The 21,586-nt window shown below is 42.5% G+C and overlaps 2 protein-coding genes across 4 annotated transcripts in view; one reads left to right on the forward strand and one right to left on the reverse strand.

The window, feature by feature from the left end:
• The first annotated feature begins 8,649 nt into the window (after positions 1-8,649).
• Positions 8,650-15,257, forward strand: C1QL3 (complement C1q like 3). The gene is made up of 2 exons (XM_061181556.1): positions 8,650-9,283; positions 15,078-15,257. Exons 1-2 carry the CDS (start codon positions 8,696-8,698, stop codon positions 15,255-15,257), a joined length of 768 nt encoding a protein of 255 aa, XP_061037539.1. The 5' UTR covers positions 8,650-8,695.
• A 2,927-nt stretch (positions 15,258-18,184) lies between these two features.
• PTER (phosphotriesterase related) overlaps positions 18,185-21,586 on the reverse strand; it is a 66,243-nt gene continuing 62,841 nt past the window's right edge. For all 3 annotated transcript variants that reach the window (XM_061181560.1, XM_061181558.1, XM_061181559.1), the window contains one exon: positions 18,185-18,703. In XM_061181560.1, coding sequence (XP_061037543.1) covers positions 18,493-18,703 — 211 coding nt within the window. In that variant the 3' untranslated portion in view covers positions 18,185-18,492. The remainder of the gene's footprint in view (positions 18,704-21,586) is intronic.

Consider the following 21,586-nt stretch of genomic DNA (forward strand, 5'->3'; position numbering starts at 1 on the left):
GCCATCCTCTCAGACAGAAATCCCTGGGGAATGCATGTTCCCCTTCGGTAATCACAGGAGAATTTTTGCTCCCACCATACACCTGTTATAAAGTGTTTTGAAAATACGATGGTTAAACAAACCTAATAGTGTTTTTAAACTATTGGGACTGGTCCTAAATATCAGTGAGTCCACCATTATCACTTCCTGCAGAGAAAACACATATTAGGTCTGACATCTAAGGCCCTAATGAGTTTCGAATCCCAACTCTTGTACAGATTATTTCTCAGTTCTGTCGTTTCTTGTTTCTAATAACGGATACTAATCTGGTTCTTAATCTAACATTTTGGGCAGTTTAAAGAGTTTTCAGCCCTTGGAAATGTCTCATTTCCAGTCCAGGCTTGTTCGGTACATCCAGATTTCCTCAGTCTTAAAAAGTGCTTTTGCAAACCCTGCTGCTGATTCCCAATTCAGCAATTCACATCAACAAACATGTATTTAGCCCCTAGTAAACGTGTCTGTGGTGCATGTGGGTAGGGGGAGGGGAGGGGTGGGAGGCCGAAGATGAAAGACCTGGGCTTTCTCGCAGTCACAGGAGAAAGGACACGGGCCTTTGGCAAAGCGGAATGAGGTCAGTGCTGTAAGAAGAAGGAAACTCACGGAGCTTGGGAGAATGATGCCGTGGCAGGAGGGGAGGTGGGTGGTAGAGCCATCGGGAGGACAGAGGTGGCTCTGCAGTGGGGTCCACAGCAGGTGCTGAAGGAAGGTGCCTGCAGATGCTGCGCGTGAAACAGTTTGCAGGTGGGAGAGGCTGGAGACATAGGAAGGGGACAGCCAGGTCCGGCTCTCTTCTGGCCTGTTTTCAATTAGATTAACTTGAATTAAATGGAACACATTAATGAGAAGATAATAGAAGCGGCTTATCCAGAGACTTCATTCTAACTAGTGCTATCAAACGCCAGATAAAACATTAGATTAGGCCCTTCTGAGCTTGCTCTGAATTTCTGAGGAAAAAGTTAATTATGTAGTTTAGACCCAATGCATGATTTTCTCTGAAAAACCACACTTCTCCTAAAATTCCTTCTAATTAGCTCCTATTGTTTTCTTCTTCTCTTTTCTGCCCAAGGCCTTTGTAAAAAAGGACCATGTGGATGCCACCTTCAACCCTGAGGGAAATGGGTACAGAGGGCCAACCAGTGGTCTGTGTAATGCAAGGACAAATGCTCATGTGTCCTGGGGTGCCAAGGTCACGTTCTGGGGCTTTCGACAAAGAGAAACCACCATGGGTGGTCCATAGCTAGCTCTCATTATCTGACCATTAAGACCTGCCCACCCACGAAAACAATTCCTTAAGAGTAAATGTAAAAAAAAAAAAAAAATATATATATATATATATTTACATACACACAAATATATTGATATATAAATCATATATAATATACATATATGTATTATGTATATATATATACAATATACGTACCTGTATTACGATAATGTAGTAAATGTGCCATATTTAATATATATAATTGGGATTTTATATATATACAAATATAAGTACATAATGGCAGCTATTGGATAATAGACATTTTCAGTTAATCCCTCTAATTCAGCCAATAATTTTAAATTTTCTGCCTCGAAAATTTACCAAAAATTCACAAAAGCAGCCACTGGTAGTAAAATGAACAATCTCGTCTGTGTTCCCACCTCTGTCAAGTTGCTGGCTTGCTGGAATGGTCCCAACGAGGCAGCAGCGGGCAGTAAGCGGCTAACACACCCAGAATGATGAACGTCACACTCAGAATCTTCCTGCCTGCTGGTGTGTGTCAGAAGGGCCCGAGTGAAACCAGAGAACCTTTGTGGATACTGACAAGTGGAAGGTTGATCACTTGGGTCTTGAGCAGGAAAAAGAAAATCACAAAACCCTGGTCTAAGTAGGATCAACTTTTGCTGACTTTTTCCACTTTCCAGAGCTAAAGATAAAGTAATTAATTGCATTATGAATCATTACAAGTTCTTTCAATGGGAAATATTGGCGTATTCATCTACTTATATTGAACATGCAGCTACCTCCGATAGGTTAATTTTGGTTTTTCTTCCTTCCAGCTTATTATAAATCTAAACTACCTTCATAATTTATTTTTAGGATTATGGTTTGAAATTCTATTTTTACACCATTTAAAACTATTCCCAGGAGATTGCCTGCATTAGGGAAGAGCTGATATGTCTACTCACATACAGATACCCAAGGGACACAGTATTTCTTCATAGGACATATTGTTCATATTTGAAGGTCAGTTGCCCTGGGAGGAGTAGGAGTGGGGAGTGGGCCCAAGTGCACCCTCACTTGATGGTGTGAGTGCCCCCTGCAGCCTAATTACTCTTAGAGCTAGTTTCTAGAATACTGGCTGCTCTCGGCAGGGTCTGGTTCCATGGGAAGCTCTCTGTAACCTCTTCTCTCAGAATGCATGATGCTTTAGATTTGTTAAAACAAAACAGCAAGACTGCCTCAATTCTTATCGCTGCCTGACCAGTTCATCTGTCTGGTGCACAGCTTCTGAGCTGTGTCCCTAGGCTGTATCTTCTGCTGGAAAGTTCCCCGTAGTCTAACGGCAGCCACTTTTAGTTTCTTTCCTTAAAAATTTTACTGGAGTCTAGTTGATTTACAATGTTGTGTTCGTTTCAGGTGTACAGCAAAGTGATTCAGTTACACATATACATATATTCATTCTGTTTCAGATTCTCTTCTCATATAGGCTATCACAGAATATTGAGTAGAGTTCCCTGTGCTATACAGTAGGTCCTTGTTGGTTATCTATCTTATATATAATAGTGTGTGAATGTTCATCCCAAGCTCCTAATTTATCCCTCCCCCCTCCACGTTTCCCCTTTGGTAACCATAAGTTTGTTTTCAGTATCTGTAAGTGTGTTTCTGTTTTGTAAATAAGTGCTATTAGTTTCTTGAATTCATTCATCTACCTTGTATGACTGAGTTGTCCTGAGCATAGCTTAGGAGGACTTGCTGATCTCTTAGATCTCATTCTTTGTAATATTTCAATTCTACATTAAGTAGAGTCATAGGGACCATAATATTTGACCCATGGCAAGTCAAAAATATCATATCCATACTAGAGATTTCATCCTTCTATGGAATGATGTAGCAAGAATTGGAGACCAAGTTGAAGCCATATATTGTAACGGAGTCTTACGTAATGTGCTAGTTACCTTCTCCATCTGGCTATTCGATCATTTTCTGACAGTAGATCTGCCAAGCTAGCTGTTCAACTCACTATCTTCAATGGAGAGTTTTGTGTTGAGAATTCTCTCCTGAATGTGGTTATGACTTAGGTCTCCGGCAGTGTGATCGCTCTTCTGGCTGCCTGTACAAAGCCACTCTCTCTGGTATGTTTGCTTTGTTGAGAGTCACCCTCCAGAGGCTCAGGTCCTGAATAACTACCTCAGTGATTTTTAAATACATTTGCCACTTGGGATTTGGAAAACTTTCCAGAGGACAAAAAGCATGTTCTAATGCTTCCCTACTAAGTTCTAAGTCTAAAACCTTGGTCTAGCAGACTGCAGTGAATTCAAATGACCTGGCTATGAAACTTTTTCTTCCTTTAGAGAAGGGTAAAGTGATCTTTATTTTGAGTTTTGTCTTGCTTTGTTTTATAACACAGAAGGCTGCTGTCCTGGAAAACTTCTGTGTTCTTTCTCGTTTTGTCTAAGTCTGTAATACTTATTGCCCATTGGATGTCATTTGTCTGAAGTCTGACTCTTTAGCTTTAACTTCCTTGAGAGCCTTGTGTTCTACCATCAAGTTCATAGACATACACACACTACTCAGTAGACCTACAATATACTAAGATGAAAGCTGACATTTACTGGGCTTTTCTTGGGCATTGAGTATCATTGTAATTATATGCATTAACTCAATCTTCGCAACAATCCTGATTTAGGTATTTCACAGGAAAGGAAATTAAGCCTCAGGAAGTTTACAAGTAACTTCGCTAGCTACTAAATGAGGAAGCTAAGATTCAAGTTAAGACTCCTCTGATTCCAAAGCTTCCCTACATAACTCCAAGAAGGCCCTATCTGGCTGGAAACCTCCAATTCTTCAGTCAAAGGAGTGTGTGTCCTGAAATACAATTTTGAGACCCAGAAATTAAAGATCAATAGCTGATCTGGCCCCAAATTTTTTTTTACATTTTTAGTATCTATTTCTTTAGATAGCCCTTGGGTCTGTGAATTCATTATTTTCTTTCCTGTTATAAGAAATGCTATTTCTGTTGAAGTGCTGCTGGATTTGGAAATCATTCTCATGACTAAATATTTGTTTGCCTTGGAAGAGCCCGGTGTAGGGCTATGCTGCCAGTGGGTGCTCAATAAAGATTAATGGGTGGCCACGCACGTCTGTGTGGAAGTCGTGTGTTTAGGATCTGCTCAGTTCTGCGAAAGAGACAGAAATGATGTGGGAAAGGTGAAAATCACAGGAGTATCACCCAGCCCAGATCATGGGTTTCTGTATTTTTTTTAATTAAATTTATTTATTTTTATTTATTTATTTTTGGCTGTGTTGGGTCTTTGTTGCTGAGCGCGGGCTTTCTCTAGTTGCGGCGAGCGGGAGCTACTCTTCGTTGCGGTGCGCGGGCTTCTCATTGCGGGGGCTTCTCTTGTTGTGGAGCACGGGCTCTAGGCGTGCAGGCTTCAGTAGTTGCGGCACGCAGGCTCTAGAGAGCAGGCTCAGTAGTTGTGGCGCACGGGCTTAGTTGCTCCGCAGCATGTGGGATCTTCCCGGACCAGGGCTCCAACCTGTGTCCCCTGCATTGGCAGGCGGATTCTTAACCACTGCGCCACCAGGGAAGCCCTGGGGTTTCTGTATTTGACTTTATTATTTAATGGTCCCAAAGGCCCAGGGGCAGAAGGAATGGGAAGATGGAGCCTAGTGTTTTCTTGAGAAATGATTGGGAAGTCCTGTGAGAATTAGATTCCAGGGCCTGCTTCCAAAGCTAATATCGACTGTGAGAGAAAACTTGGTCCTCTGATGAGGACTGAAAAGAACCAAATATTTTTTTTAATTGACACATTTTCTATTATTATATACATATAAAGATGATGAGTAATATGCCATATCAGGTGGTTTATTCAAACTGTCAGAATAAGGGCTGAAGCGTGAGTAACTTTCCAAAGAACCTTCTGGGAAATTCAAGCAGTGAAAAGTGGCAGGAACCAGCCATGAGTTCATCTACAACCCAGGCATCCCTGAAAATCTTGGGGGAAAACCAAAGAAGTTTCTCCCAAAGTACAACACTTGGTGGGACATTTCTAGAGGAAAGGAAGGAGACAGATCATGTAAACTTCCTTCACTAAAAAGCCAAATGTCCACGCACTGTCGAGGTGTATACACTCGCTGCAAAGACTAGGGTCAGCCATGTGACATGGGGGATGGTGTCCTCATTATGAAGGATGACGATTGAGCACCAGTCCACATCTCAGTAGAACTTTGAGATGTTAGAGCCCTCACTTGGAAAAATCAAGCTCTGCTTTGGCATTAGAGAAAGTAGAAGGAGGAAAGCCTGAATTACTAGGAACAGTACCGCAGGTCTTGGGCTGGGCTGGTCTGCGGTGTACTGTTACTGTGGTGTAGAGGAAGGTGTACCATCAAGCGCATGGGATGACCCTGATCCTACTCGAGGCTTATGGGTCTCAGTCTCACCATCTGCCAAGCGAGCAGGTAGAGACTTGCTTTCCAGGGTCCATTCTAACTCTACTATTTCAGCCTTGATGGGTTCCTCTATGAGCTGAGGCTTCGTCCATGTATCTTGAGGTTTTTGATGAGAATTTATTTATACAATTCTACCTTTGAAAAACCTTTCCTTTTATCCCCACTCAACTCTCCTTAGCAATAGAGAAGTCTTACAACGTTTGATTATTTGTTGTATCAGGGAAGAGCCGGTTTCATTAATATATTACCCTCCACTGCTGACACCATGTGTTACCGTTTTGTACCCCCCTAAAGAAAGGTGACTTTGAGAAGCAACCCAGAAGAGATTTTAGGAAAATAGGTATTGTAGCCAGGAGTGAACTTATTATGTGTTTGCTGCTTAAACATATGAAAATGATGCAGCTCATGTGAACAAAAATAGTGTGAAATATATGTGTAGTTATGCCCAAGGTAAAGACACATGTTTATAAAAGCATCCCCCTCGAAGAAAAGTTAAAGGTGTGAGAAGTGAGAAGGACTGTGTCCCAGGAGCAGGAGCAGGGCCTGTGTCAGCATCCAGAGAGAGGCAGAATGGAGAGCGGGGAGCCCAGGGCTGGGCTGTGCCTCACAGCCCAATGCCTCAGTGGTGATTCTCCCAGGAAAGACCTGACGAGCTGCTGACATTTCTCTTAGAAGAATCAATGAATCTTTGTTTCCTTCTGCCTCCTCATTTGACCTTATTTTGTTCTGAAACAGAGAAGGAGGAAAGAAAGAACTGAACTGGTGGGATGGGATAAGGGGTAGGCAGAAGGCAGAGAGGAGGAGATGTCCGTCCGTGCTGTGGAGCCCACAGACCAGACCGCAGGCCCCTGATAGGCGCCGGGGATGTTATTGTTTGCTTGCCTTGTAGTCTTATTTGTTTCTGCTTCTCATTTCAATTCTCGCCCTGGTGTAATAAGTCGCCGTCTTCCCAGCCATCATCCCCGTATTGACAAGCAAATGTCACCCACATTTGACTGACATCCGTTGCTCCTGAATGCAAAAGTATGATTTACGAATCAATTCTACTTGTTTATTTAAAGCCGTTCTTGTGTGTCTTATATATTTGTTGGTGGGATAACTTGCCTAATAGCTACTCCGGGGGCTTTCCATTAATGTTATAAATCCAGGCTGGTCCTTCTCCTGTTCGCCACGGCAAATGGGAGCCCTTCTTTCTCATATTTTGCTTATGTCCCCCCTCCCCCAAGACACATGCAGGAGATGTGCTCTGAAACTTACAGGACTCTTTCTATATCTTAGGAAAAGATCTTGCTCAGTACTTTTGTGAAAGCTGCTTGCTATATCTGAAGACTTTTGAAGGCATCTTGACAAGTGCTTATTTCTCGTGCATGTAGTACCTTTAAGTAAATGCAACTTAGGTCAATGGCTGAATCTCCTGAAAGGGTGCTAGAACTGTAAGCCTGTAAATAAGAGTTCGTATGTATACACTCACCATTTGCAGCGTTAGTAAAAAGAACCACCCCTCCCCCCCTCTTATGCGGTGGGCATGTTCATTTAAAATCATAGAGAAACGGTCTTTGTCTCTTCAACACACCTTACTGTTCTCTGGGAAACATCTTATTTCATTTTGGAAGGCTGGTGAGGAAAACCATAAGGTTAAAAAAAAAAATCACATCTACCATCTGGAAAATTCTAGAGGGCTCTCCTTATGTTAAAAGTGGCATTTTGAAAAAACACCTGAAACGCTGATTGTGGGTGAGCCATTAGAGAAATACTGTCGACCCAGCCACCCTCCTTTCAACCTTCAACTGCACCCTCCAACTGGGGCTGCAGGCAGTGGGGAAACAGGGGACTTAGGTGTGACTCTGGAGTGCTGAAGGCTACAGCACGTCTGTCTCACTCCCCACCCCCATCTGTCCAGCGAGAGCGCCGCCATCGGCTGGGCTCAGCAAGGGAGTATTCAGAATCTCACTGTTCATCCATGTGCAGAGCGGGGCGGGGGGGGGGGGGGGAAGAAAGAGAGGCCGAGGGGGGGGAAAAATCCCACATTGTCAGAGTCATGCCAAACTCCCTTTGAGTGGGATGAGCAGAGCAGATGCCGCAGTGAGATGCCAAAGCGGCTCCCCTTCCTCTGCGCCTTGGGTGCCTATAAATTGCTCCGGCGCGCGTTTGTCAGCCTCCTCTTCTCCTGGCAGGTGGTACCCAGGCAGAATTCTGCGTTCAGCCTCTCTCACGCTCTGCTCCCGGCGGTGAGGCGCTCGCCGCTGCTCGCCAGCCCCTGCGCTCCAGCCCGGAGCCTCCCCGAGCCGCCGGTGCCCAGCGCCGCCTTTCCACGCCCCCGGGGGGCGCCTGGCCTGAGCTCGCGCGCCCGGCGCGGGGTTTTGGGGATGCGCGTCTATTAGAGTTCTGGTGGTTGCCAAGGAGGAAAAGAAGAAGAAGAAGAAAAACAAAAACAAAAACAAAAACAAGGCAGGAGGAGGGCGATCCCAGCGAGCGAAAGAAGAGGAGGCAGAAAAAGGCAACTTCAGACGGAAAGTTGGTGCGAACTGGCGCAGTCGGCGAAACCGGCAAAGTCGATCGCGGGCGGCGGCGGCGGCGGCGGCGGCGGCGGAAAAGTGTGAGCGGCCCCGGCGAGCGCGAGAGGCGGCGGCGGCTCTCTGCCCTCCCGGGGGCCGCGCCGGCGCCGGCTGCAGCCACAGGTGCGAAGGGCTCGCGGGCGGCGAGAGGGCGCCCCGGGCACCCCGCCCCCTGCTCGGGGACTTGCGCTCAAGTCGCCGGGCGTCCGAGCTCCCTCCCCAGCCGCAGCCTCCGCTGGGGGCAGCGAGAGCGGGCCAGGAGCGGCCGGCGCGCGCCCGCCCAGGGGACTTGGGGTTCGCAGGGGGTTGTTTTCGGCTCTGACGAGGTCCCCGCCCAACCTTCAAAATTTTGTCCAAAAGCAGACAAGAGGATCGCCCCGCGCTGAGCCGGCTGGTGGGCAGCAGGAGGCGCCTGATCGCCGCCGGGGCGCTGGGGGTGGTGATGGTACTTCTGCTGGTCATCCTCATCCCGGTGCTGGTGAGCTCGGCCGGCACGTCGGCGCACTACGAGATGCTGGGCACCTGCCGCATGGTCTGCGACCCGTACGGGGGCACCAAGGCGCCCAGCACGGCCGCCACGCCCGACCGCGGCCTCATGCAGTCCCTGCCCACCTTCATCCAGGGCCCCAAAGGCGAGGCAGGCCGGCCCGGGAAGGCGGGCCCGCGGGGGCCCCCCGGTGAGCCCGGGCCGCCGGGCCCCGCGGGCCCCCCGGGCGAGAAGGGCGAGCCCGGCCGCCAAGGCCTGCCGGGCCCTCCCGGGGCGCCCGGCCTGAACGCGGCCGGGGCCATCAGCGCCGCCACCTACAGCACGGTGCCCAAGATCGCCTTCTACGCCGGCCTCAAGCGGCAGCACGAAGGCTACGAGGTGCTCAAGTTCGACGACGTGGTCACCAACCTCGGTAACCACTACGATCCCACCACGGGCAAGTTCACCTGCTCCATCCCGGGCATCTACTTCTTCACCTACCACGTCCTGATGCGCGGAGGGGATGGCACCAGCATGTGGGCCGATCTCTGCAAAAACAACCAGGTGAGCGCGGGCGGGCGGCGGGGAGGGCGGGGAGGGAGCGCGGGAAGGTGCCGGCGAGAGGGAGGAGACCCCGGGCATGGGGGTGGGAGCCCGCGGAGGAAGGGCGCGGCAGCCGCGCTCCCGGGAGCCGAGAGCCAGGGGCAACGCCGTTCCACTCCGGGAAGGCTGGGGTCGCACGCCAAAGAGCACCCGGTGGCCTGGAGAGGGTGGTTCCCGAGCCCAGGACCTGCACTTGGTGCGCGCGACCCTCGAGGGGTGGAAGCCGGGATTCGGTCCCCGGGACAGTTTGTGCACCGCGGGGAGTCCCGGAACAGCGAGCGACCCCCCGGCTGCGGGGTCCTCAGCCGTGCGGGGTCACTGTCAGGTCCTGGCGGGGACGGGAGGGCTGGGGGAGCCAGGAGTGGGCGTGCCAGGGTGACAAACCCGGGGGAGAAAGACCGGGGCCCAAGGGAGAAAGGAGGGGCGCGAAGGAGTGAGTCCGAGCCGGGCGCGTCCAAGGCCGAGGCAGAACCACGGGGTTGGCGGTCGCAACGTCCCTGCGGCGTTTCCCAGACCCGGGAAACTCACAGATAGTCAGATTCGAGATGCAAAAACTCTGCTTTAGATTTCAGCTGAAGAAGGGGGAGAGGTAATGAGTGCTGCTAACAAAAGGAAAAGTTGAGACTCTGGGTTTGTGCCATAAAGCACGCTCGCAGGCACAGAACCCAAACTCCACTGGCTGGAGGAGGAGGGCGCACGGGCAGGTGGTCGGGAGGCCGGGCGGAGGAGCCCAGCCCCGGGGCTCGGGGCCTCGCTGCCAGCGAGCCCCAGGGCGCCTGCGTGAGGGTCTTTCCAACCCAGCCTTTTGCTCACAGGCGGCAGTGGCCTTGGTCTTGACTGTGGAATAGCCTCAGATCAGCCCTCGGCCAGAGGACCTGCTCTCCTGAGCCGAGACGACCGGCGCTGCCACAAGGGCCACTGGTCTGCAGTGTTATGCTGGGGCCACTTCCCCGTTTGCTTGAGAAATTCGCGGTCATTGCAAAACCAAAGCGTGTCCCATCTCTTCATCGGGGGCGGAGAATAATATTTGTAATTACCTCAAAGTGTAATCAGACCCTCTGCAAGCGCTGAATCAGCAGCCGCTGGGGGAGACCTTGCAGCCTGCAGTCTGGGTTGAATGCTTGGGCTTCAACTTTGCTTATTGGGTGGTCCAGGGAGTGGCCCCCCTACCCTGCCGTGGCCAGTTGTGATTTTACAAGGGCCCTCCGGCTTCAGGTCACTTCTCCCTTGAATTCAGACCTTTCTAGCTATAACCTAGGTTTCTATTAAGCAACATTAAAGCAGAATTTATTCCAAAGTCCTAATTCACAGTGTCAGAATTCTTCCAAAGTGAAAGACAAATACCCTAAACGTATAAGACGAAGGACAAAATATCCTGTCCCTCCCCCTTCCTACCACCCCTCACTTCTAAAGGAATTCAGAAGTAAATAGCTTAAGGGACCCTAAGGTCGCATAGAACAAAAAGAGGAAAAATGGCCACCAGGAGGCACTGACAGGGTTGTTTATTATAGTTATCATGCACGAAACTAATATTAAGATAAATAAAAATTATTCATAGAGCAGGGGGATAGTTATAGGTAAATGGCTAAAAAGGCCGTGACACATTGTACCAAAATAGAGCTATTGTGTCACCCTAACAAAATGACTTGTGAACAGCCTCTCAGCAGGCAGTGATGAGACACCCATTTATTTACAAATTGGCTGTCTTCTGACTCAAAGGTTAGGTCTGGCAAATACTATCAGGCTGGAGAGATTGTTTTTAGAGGGATTAATTCAAATAGAATAAGATTCAAGTTTTATCAATGTATAGAAACACACTTCTTTAAGTATCTGGAAATTGCAACTGCATGAAAAGCTAGGGAACAGTACATTTAAATTAGTTTAAATGTTGATGCTGAGGCCCAGGTAAAGATTCCAAGAAAACCATTCCATATATGTGTTCTACGTGCATTTTGTTTTTTAAATTATTTCATTGTTTGGAGTGTAGCATGCTTCTTTGTATCATCCTAGCATGCACATTCTATGAGGATGGGGGGGGGGAGGAGGAAAAAAAAAAAAGGCACAACAGCTGACCTTAAAATGTATAATGCTTTTCATTGGCATTATTAAGCTGCTACTTCTACAAAAGGTGAGCAACAAGTTATTCAGAAAAACAAATATAGTAGCAAACAATATATTTTCGAGTTCAGCACGGACTGTTTTGCAAAATGGTTATTACAATATTACTGTTAAGGAATTCTATATCTAGAATAGAACTGTTTTGTAAAGTCTGGTCTGCAGGCGTTGCAAATGAGAAATCTTTAAAAATCCTTTTTTAATTAATATTAAAGAAAGAGTTTATCCTTGATTTTCAGTTTTGCTCTTGTCTGATCACTTCTTAGATGGCAGGCAGTTCCCCCCTCTGAGCTGACCTAATTTGTTTTCATAAAACAGAAACTCAGAGATCCATGTCGGCGTAATTCTATGGATTAAGTGGATTTGAGAAGCACAAAAAAATTAAACTAAAAATGCAGTTCACTGTAGGATAGAGGAGTGCCTCTGAACCATAACCATATGAGAACCATTTTATTTATGCTTTGTGTTTGAATGCAGGATCACAGATGGAAACATCAAAGGCCAGTAAATTAACCTGATGCGCCACTTAACCTTTTGTTTATGATTCCACAGAAGTACAATGAAAATGAAATTATGAGAGCATCAGTAGCGATTAATTAAATTAGCAAATGTTACCATAAATATTGTCTCTAGTGATAAACCCTCCCTAATAAGATAATGCTAAGGCAGCATAACCTATTACATCCTCACAAACACAGCACTAAAAGGACCACGGTTCTCATATTCCCCATAAAACCATCAACCTAAATGTAATCTTACCATGTCTAAAAAGCCCATGACAGTGCATATTAAAGGCAAAAGTTGGACTCAAATAACTTTCCATAGAGACTGGAAATATTTTTTTAAATGTTTGTATACATTTAGCAGGAAACCTGAATAAAAAATATTGCTATTTGAATCCAATCACTATAATACCACTCTAATAAAAACTAAAACTGGCTTAAGGTTAGAACTATAAAATAATTAAAGACTAGTTTTTATTCTAAGAATTTATTAGTTATGGCACCAGTGAACATGAGATATATTGGAAACAAGACAGTTTGTGGGCTGTTATTCATTTAGTAGCAAGATTAATGAAATGTCAAGTGAATTATCTTTTTAGGGGCTGTGAAACGTGCTCTAAAGATCAGCAGAATCTAAATAGTTAACTTATAAGATGGAAAGATATTAGAGTACATTTAGGTAGAAATGGGTATATCAGGCTAAGGAAAGGATGCATCATATCGTCAGAGAAAATGCTGAAATCTGTGTACATTTAGGAACCTGAAAATAGCCTCCAGGGTGGATGCATTACTTTCCTCAATAGTCTGATGGCTTAAAGGAAGAATTGTTGGAAGTTACTGAGCTGGATACTACAGCTTGAAATTTCAAGTCCCGTTATACCTTTAGAGTATGATCAGGTGAGCAGACATACTAAAATCACGCAAAGTACACTGGAGTATGGCAGGTATTTAATTGGGAGAGTCTTATGGTTAAAATCTTAGAGAATCACTTTCATTAAAAAGCAATCACACTGGCTTTATCCAACAAAGGAAGTGAAAACCATAAGGGTAACCTTCCAGTCTGTGGGATCATAATAATGCATTTGCAGGTTTTTGTGGTAACACCTACTGAATAAAAATGGTAACAATTTTGTGGGCTTGTGGTTATATCCCACGGAATAAAAATTGCATTATATATATACATAAATCAAGTGATTTTAATGAATCCCAGTTCCCAAATGCCCTCATGTAGAAAACAATGTTAAAGCACAGTACCCATAGAACTTAATACTAAATACCTACAGCACTAAATAAAAATGTGTGTCTGGTTATTAATCATAGGTGAGAAGTATATCATAGATTGATAATTAATTAATATATTACTAACATAGCTAATTAGTATTTTATATTTTAATTTTTCTCACCCATTAAAAATCCACACATTAAAAAAAAAATCAGGTCCTAAGAGTACTATTCTCCTTGTAGATTTTTTTTCCCTGGGAACTAATGACTAGATGAAATTAATGAATCAAAGCATCCAACTCCTATAAACTAGTGATTAATTCCTAGGAAATATTATGACATTAAATTGTATTATTACTTAATGGTCAAAACAGATCACCTCACTAAATTGGTGTATACATTTAAGTCAGTGCTTGTGAGCATAATTATATTTTGCTTTCATTTGATTAGTGTCAGCACGATGTTAAACAATTCTGAATCTTTTAAGCCCTTTTCTCCTTTTGCTATATGATATCCAGGAATAAATTTTTAAAATACTACTCAAATTACTTTACAAGTTCAGCAGTGTCAAAGAGTCTTCTCCTTTTTTAACATTTCAGCATTAATGTGAGCACATACCACATGAAAATTTAATTTGAAAACCAATCATTTAAATTTTGAAGGAAAGGCATGGAAATTCTTGACTTATGTCTCATTTCTCTCATTTTGCCAAGTGATAAAATCCCACATATTGCACCCCAAGTCATGCATTATTACATAGTGCAGGTTTACAAAACCACTAAATCACTTGCGTTATTCGGAGAAATATCATTACAGTGGAACAGAAACAAGCCACAAAGTAGATGTTTTACTGAAATAAATCAAGTACAGGTCTGCCTATTGAAAAATTTTTTTCCAAGTCAGAATCAAAGTACAGCTAAATGGATATGAAGCCTAATTGGAGTTGAGGATGTGACAGAATGTCCATATTACTTGATATGATGGGCAATTGGACTGTTTGCAAATGTCTCTCAGCTCACTAATGAGATCACAGGCTCAACGTGAGTGGATTAGAAGCAAATCTCCATTCTCAAAGCAAACCACACATTTAGAATCACCTCAATATAAAAGAGTATTCAATGAGATCATTCAAAAAAATTTAGACATTTTAGAGACTTCAAATTATAGAAATGTAGTTCCTTCTATAACTTTTAGATGTGTTGAAATTAAATAGCTTATTTACGTACACACATCACAATTAAGTGATAAAAAGGCACAAATAGAAAAAAGAACTCTGAAGACTTTTAAACCAAGGATGTTTCAATGAGTTAAGCTTCGGGTACAGGGGCTTTTCCTTGAATTAGATTTTGAAAGCCCAAAATCAAAAGGTTTTTTTCTTTTTTTCTTCCTGTATAGTAGAGTTACAGGAGTGGGATTTCTCTGAACCTGTACGTACTGCGGATCTCAGTTTTCTAATAATCAAGGGGACCAACAGAAGTTTGGATTGAACTTCTGTACTCAAACAGCTGGTTAGGATATGGCTGCTTGGCTTAAATTAAAATGCAAAAAATGACCATTTCAAGAAGTGATTGGGCACAGAGTTACAAGGAATTAGAAAAAGGCATGATTTAGGAAGAGAATAGAGTGGTATGCATTGTTTACAACATATAGTAAAAAGAAAAACAAAGACTTAGAATCACCTTCACAAAAGCACTATTTTCTCCTTTCCAATAACATAGTCGAAACTGTTACAAAGATATCCTCATAAAGCCCCAAGGCCAAGGTGGACTTGGTTGTGCTAAATTCAGTGCCATGGCAGCCAGTCTGCTTATGATGCTGTGTGAATGGCAAAAAAAAAAAAAAAAAAAAAAAGAAGAAAGAAAAGAAAGCCTGAGAATTCTCTCTTACAAATTCTAATTCTTGTCTGTTTCACGCAGGTGCGTGCTAGCGCGATCGCCCAAGACGCTGATCAGAATTACGACTATGCGAGCAATAGTGTGGTTCTTCATTTGGAGCCAGGAGACGAAGTCTACATCAAATTAGATGGTGGGAAAGCCCACGGAGGAAACAACAACAAATACAGCACATTTTCTGGATTTATTATCTATGCTGACTGATCATGCAAAAACTAAGCTTATTACTCTGAGTTTGGACACTGGATTCGTATGGCTAACGTCAGTGAATCGAGGACCCCAGGGGATGCCAGATGCGGGGCACCTCAGCTGTGTGTATGTGGGGAATTCAAATGCTACCTGACTCACATCTGTATACTCAGAAACATTATGTAAAAAAAAAAATATATTAAAAGCAAGATAAGCAGATGTTGATCCACTACCGCCAAAGCAAATACTCCTTAATTGTTAGTGTCTGTGTGAATAAGTCCTATATAGATCACAAATTTTTATAGAAAAATCTAAGACACTGAATTATTTCTTCAATATATATGATCCTTTGGTGTACTGTGATCTCGCTGCTTTTATCCATATGTCAGCTTTGGTTCTTGTGAGTTTACCTGCTTATTAGGCTACTCGGGGTCCATTCATAGTGTGGGGAAGAAGGATTTTTACCCTGCAGGAGGAGGTCTCATGGACATAATCCTGCTTGTCCCCAAAGAAATTGTTTGCCTTGTACTCCTGTTAACTTTAGAGCTAGACCTGGGAATGATTCAACTTTAAGCCTTAACCTGGAATTTTCTGGATTTGAGGGAATTCCCAAACCTATGATCATGTTTCGCATTCTTTTTCTTAGGAATCTTCTTTCCTCTCTTTTCGGGTGATAAGTCTTTAAAAGTAGAGATTGAACTTGTATCATAGGATTACCCTCTAAGTGTGTAAATGTGTAATTACGTATGGTATTTAGAAAATCCCCCTGTGTCCAGTTTGTCAATTGAATGCATTTAGGTTTACTTGGAAAGTCAGAGAAATTTATTCTTTGGTGTTAAATCAGACTGAGGCTTTTGCCTTCTTTGGAACAAAAGATTATTCATAACCCAATGCATATAGGTTTAATTTGCACTGGTGCATGCGTCACCAAGGGGACACTAAGTAAGGCCTTCAAATAGTTACTACAAGTCATGGCCTGAGGTTATTTCAAAATGAACAATTTCACATATAACCAATACGACAAGAAAGTGTATATATTTTATACAAATACCTGCTACATATATATATGTATGTGTACATATATATATGTTAGATGAAATATATATGTGGCTTCAGACCGTAGGCACAATGGCTGTATAGCCCCAAAAATTTAATTTAAAGAAATGTACGTGTAGGCACACACCCAAACGTGCATAAGTTATTTGACTTATTTTGGATTGAAATATATTTTGGAAGACAGAAATATATGGAGTAGCAAAATAATTTAGACGACTTCTAAGAGTTATCCAGAAAATTAAATTTTATTAGGTTAAAATGCCCCAGAAATCATGTGTCTGTAAATTAGGTCTGTGGCTTCTTTATTACCATATGCCAGTCAATACTTTCACTGCATTCTGTGGCCAACTGTTACTGTTAGGACTGCAGAGACGAAGTAGCTGTCCTTTGCAGTATTTATGAATTATATGCATTTGAATGAGCAATTTTTTTCTTTTTTCTCAGGTGGAGTGAAGCTGACAGTAAAGTAGATTTTGAGAGTAGTGCAAATCCTTCCTCTCTGGTTAAAGTACACTGCCAAAAGCCATCTCTTTAATCTAAGAAAAAGATTTAAAATGCATGTTGATACATCCTAACTATCAGACAACTTCCACTATTACAATGAAAAATCTGTTCCACTCTCAGGTGCCTTTGAAGACTCTTTGAGAAGTAGATTTCAAAAACAGAGATTGAAAAATCTGCCTGTTTTACTGGCGAAGGACATTTGCATTTTTTCATTTAAAGGAATTAGTTTGTTCTGTTTGGCTCATTCCTCTTGGATACTTTCTGTTCTCATACACAGAAAGCTTGATCATCCACAGAAATATCTTTTATTTAGCCAACCTCAACCTTCCAAAAGAGTTATGCCTGGTGTTCCCATCTGAATGTGCTGTTTGCTTGGTTTAAATGCCTTGGTCTGAGTAACTCTCATGATTTATATGATTAAAAACATGTAAGCCCATTGATCAAGAATAATGACTAATTCTATTTGGCCTTTCTAATATGTAAGATAACTCATAAAGGAATTGCAGTGGATTTTACTTCCATTTAACAATATGTATTAATCAAAGAGGAATTAGCCGTAAGGGTTTGGAGATTTTTTCTTTTTAGGTAACAAGTCATAGTAAAGGATTCAATCAAAAGATTAGTTTATAAACAGCAGAACACATCAACTAAGAGTTTTAAAAAGGCTTTATTTACACAAAACATCAGGGCTGGGTATCTTTTAAAGGGTTGGCTCTAGTATCGGACTGTCATTTCTAATAGATCTGACATTTTCTTCGGATAAGTAAGCATTATTTTCTCTGTTCAGGCCCAAGGAAAGACAAATAAAAGATAAAGGAAATAAAGGGAATATACATAAGGCAAACACTTCTCTTTTTTTTTTTTTTTTGCATTCTATATTATTAATTAATTAAATTGTGGCCTTTGTTATTATAAATGTAATGATTCATTAAACTATATTATGTAATATATTTTGACTTTTATGACTGAATTTTTATACTTGACTACTATGTTATGTGTTCATGTCCCCTTGTACCAATTTTTCAAAACACAACAAAATTTATAGGAAAGCTGGATACCAGAAAGCCACAGGCAACAAAACTGATTTATTATCAGTATATATAGATAGGTGAACAGCATATAATTAACCTTCCACAATATTTTTACCATTGTGAATTGTTAATTATATTACAGTATCCTTTGAAAAAAAAGTCTCAAAATTTAACTTCCCTTGCCGCAGAAGCTATTTTGAAGTGTCATATTATTCATTAAGCATTAATTAAAGAACAGCAGGATAATTAGTAGAATCATCAATATTACAAGAAACATTAGATTGCTCCAGAAAGGGGTAATTTAACTAGAAACACTTTAAATTTTCTCATGGAGTGCTGGTGATAGATTAAGAAAACAAAACAAAAGGAAGCAAAACTCCACTAAGGGGATGTAGACTGTAAATCATTGTTTGGATATGGGTACTTTTGTCTTTATTTTGTTAAGGAAAAACAATAGGGCTTAATTAGGCTCAGTAACTCCTTAAAGGTACAGATGTAATAGCCAGTTTCTGAGAAGGCAAAAGTCTTCTAATTCTCATAAAAAGAAATGCTCTGTCATTAGTCCAAGGTAGCCCTGATTAATATCTCACAGTGGGTTTGAAATCACTGTCTGTTCCCTGCAAGCTTTATACTCAAGGTATGAATTCAGAACAACCATCCTATTTGAAAGTTAGCCATTGCTTGGGGTTCTCTATCAATATCTTATCAAGTGCAGCCTCAGTTATACCTCTAAACAACATTTTAGGAACAATGTTGGTAAGTATATGAGAATAGCCGTGACCTCCGTATTTCGTCAGCCGATGCTTCGTATGTATGTCATGTGCCATCAGAATTCGATCTTCATAGCCCTCATCCACCAGAAGACGTACCCTGTGAAAAAATGTTAACTCATTATATGGCATCGGTCTCACGTTTACAATTTTCAGGGTGCTTTAAACTTTTTACTCATAAACCTATTGTGTTGTCATAAAGATACCATCTTCCCTTGCGGCACATGTCCTGGGAGACCCTTAATAAATATTGTGTGGTGATGATAAAGATATTACCGCATCCTAGTAGGAACATGATCCTTATTCCCTGCACACAGAAATCCCTAGCTTGTGATATTTATGACGATGCCTGGCAATCCTGCATTAAAGACAGCTTCTAATAGGATGTGCCAGTTTGAATAAATGGCCACTTTAGCATTTTATTAAATAACTTTATTCTGGATTTGTACCCAGCTCTCCATTCTAAAATGCCTCGCTTAGTCGACCCATTTTTCAGATTTCATTCTCTCTGTCTCTCCTTTTTCTCCTAGCAAATAAAATCAATGACTGTTTGTGATTAAAATAGGGAAACAAAAGGAATCTTTGTACAAGTAAAACATTCTGAGAGTAAAATCAGTTGGTTTGAAAATGAAGGGCATATGATGAGCTTGATAGTTATTTTTTTAAATTAATTTTCTTGAAGTCTAGTTGGTTTACAATGTTGTGTTAATTTCTGCTGTACAGCAAAGTGACCCCATTATACATATGTATATTCTTTTTCATATTCTTTTCCATTATGGTTTATCACAGGGTATTGAATATAGTTCCCTGTGCTATACGGTAGGACCTTGTTGTTTATCCTTCCTATATATACTAGTTTGCATCTGCTAATCCCAAACTCCCCATCCATCCCTCCCCCACCCCTCCTCCCCCTTGGCAACCACAAGTCTGTTCTCTATGTCTGTGAGTCTGTTTCCGTTTCGTAGATAGGTTCATTTGTGTCATATTTTAGATGCTAGTCATTTTTAAAAGGTCAGTTACGGTCCCTCTGCACTAGTCCTTTTGAAGCCGATGGGAATTCTGACTTAGTAGTAGTCTGGGAGCATTGGATTAAATTGGCCAATAAAAATTTACTCTTTCTTCCTTCCATTTCATTAAGATTGCTCTAAATAATGAGCTGTTCCTTTAAATTTATAGTCAGTTGACTACAGAATGGCTTCCTGCCTATTGTCTAAACATCTAATCCTCTTGGCTTTGTTAAGTGCTGTAATCTGTAATGTGAGTCGGTCACCTCCTGACAGCCACCATCTGCACAGGTCTGGACCCTGGGCAGTGTCTGCCGTGACTTCCATGGGCCTCTGATGGCAGGAGATGCAGCTTGGAGACCGTGGCCGTCCTCTGGCATTTTCTGTCTTGTCTTGTCGATCCCTAGATTTCCAAATGGATCTAGATGGATGGGCAGTGCCTTCCGCCAAGGGCTAATTATTTGAAAGGTATCTTTTTTGTTTCAATAGCATTTCTCGGCATTCTAGTGCATGAGTCATACTTAATAACTACTACAGCAAGCAAACTGTGGGCCACTACATGAAAAAACTCGAGCACAAAGCCTTGCCCTCTGAGAACATACATTTTAAAAGAAATTATGCTTAAAGATTAGATCTTGTGTTTGCAGGCCAAAGGAATGCCAGAAAAGAGCCATCCTGGGTGTTTTGTCTAGAAATCTGCATTCACATCACACGTACCTCATGTGTGTCTTAAGAGTACTTAGAATGCTAGCTGTGCCACCATCATTATTTGCTTCTTTCTTTCTTTATATTTTTTTTTTGGTGTTTTTTTTGGTTTGTTTTTTTTGTTTATTTATTTATTTATTTATTTATGGCTGTGTTGGGTCTTCGTTTCTGTGCGAGGGCTTTCTCCAGTTGTGGCAAGCGGGGGCCACTCTTCATCGCGGTGCGCGGGCCTCTCACTATCGCGGCCTCTCTTGTTGCGGAGCACAGGCTCCAGACGCGCAGGCTCAGTAGTTGTGGCTCACGGGCCCAGTTGCTCCGCAGCATGTGGGATCTTTCCAGACCAGGGCTCGAACCCGTGTCCCCTGCATTGGCAGGCAGAGTCTCAACCACTGCGCCACCAGGGAAGCCCCTTTCTTTCTTTTTATTGAAGTATAGTTGATGTACAATAGTATATGTTACAGATGTACAGTATAGTGATTCACAAGTTTTAAAGGTTATACTCCATTTATAGTTATTATAAAATATTGGCTATATTCCCTGTGTCGTACAATATATCCTTGTAGCTTATTTCATACATAATAGTTTATACCTCTTAATCCCCTACCTCTGAATTCCCTATATCCCTACCTACCCTTATGTAGGGGTAGGGCATTATCTGCCTCTTTAAAATTTGTATAATGTCCAAAAGTCCTGATCTGAAGTTACTTTTGGAACGAACTCTCTTTAAGGGAATTACTTAAGGCAGTTATACGATCGTTTATGAAAAAAGAGAAAGATTTGGCAGATGCATGCACAGTGCTGATCCGCAACTGAAAAGGAGTATCACCTTACAGGAAATTTTAGGGTACACTTTCCCCTGTATATTTTCTGAGCCTTTCTCAACATTTTTGTCTCTTTTCCTTGTCTGAGAAAAAGAGATATCTTATTACTGCAGAGGCACATTTGTGTAAACAAATTCCTGTAAGAGGCCTGTGTCATATCCTGAAGCACAAGGTCACTGAATGGTGCAGTAGTGAGGAAAGATACTCATTTCAAAATGGGAACCCTTAGAACTCATTAAGTCAAGAATCTGGAGACTAGTTATCTCATGAGAAAGAATGTTCTGGCTCTAGAAACATAATTATATCCTGACTATCAAGAAAACTGCCTGGTCACTCCTAAAATAAGAGATCGTCTCACATGCTGCGCCATTGTGTAGAAGAACAGTATTTAGAGAGAGACCGCCAGAAGGAAGGAACCACTACAGATGAGAAGACAAAAAATCACAGTAATTA

This window comes from Eubalaena glacialis, chromosome 2 (genome assembly GCF_028564815.1).
Source record: "Eubalaena glacialis isolate mEubGla1 chromosome 2, mEubGla1.1.hap2.+ XY, whole genome shotgun sequence".
Lineage (NCBI taxonomy): Eukaryota > Metazoa > Chordata > Mammalia > Artiodactyla > Balaenidae > Eubalaena > Eubalaena glacialis.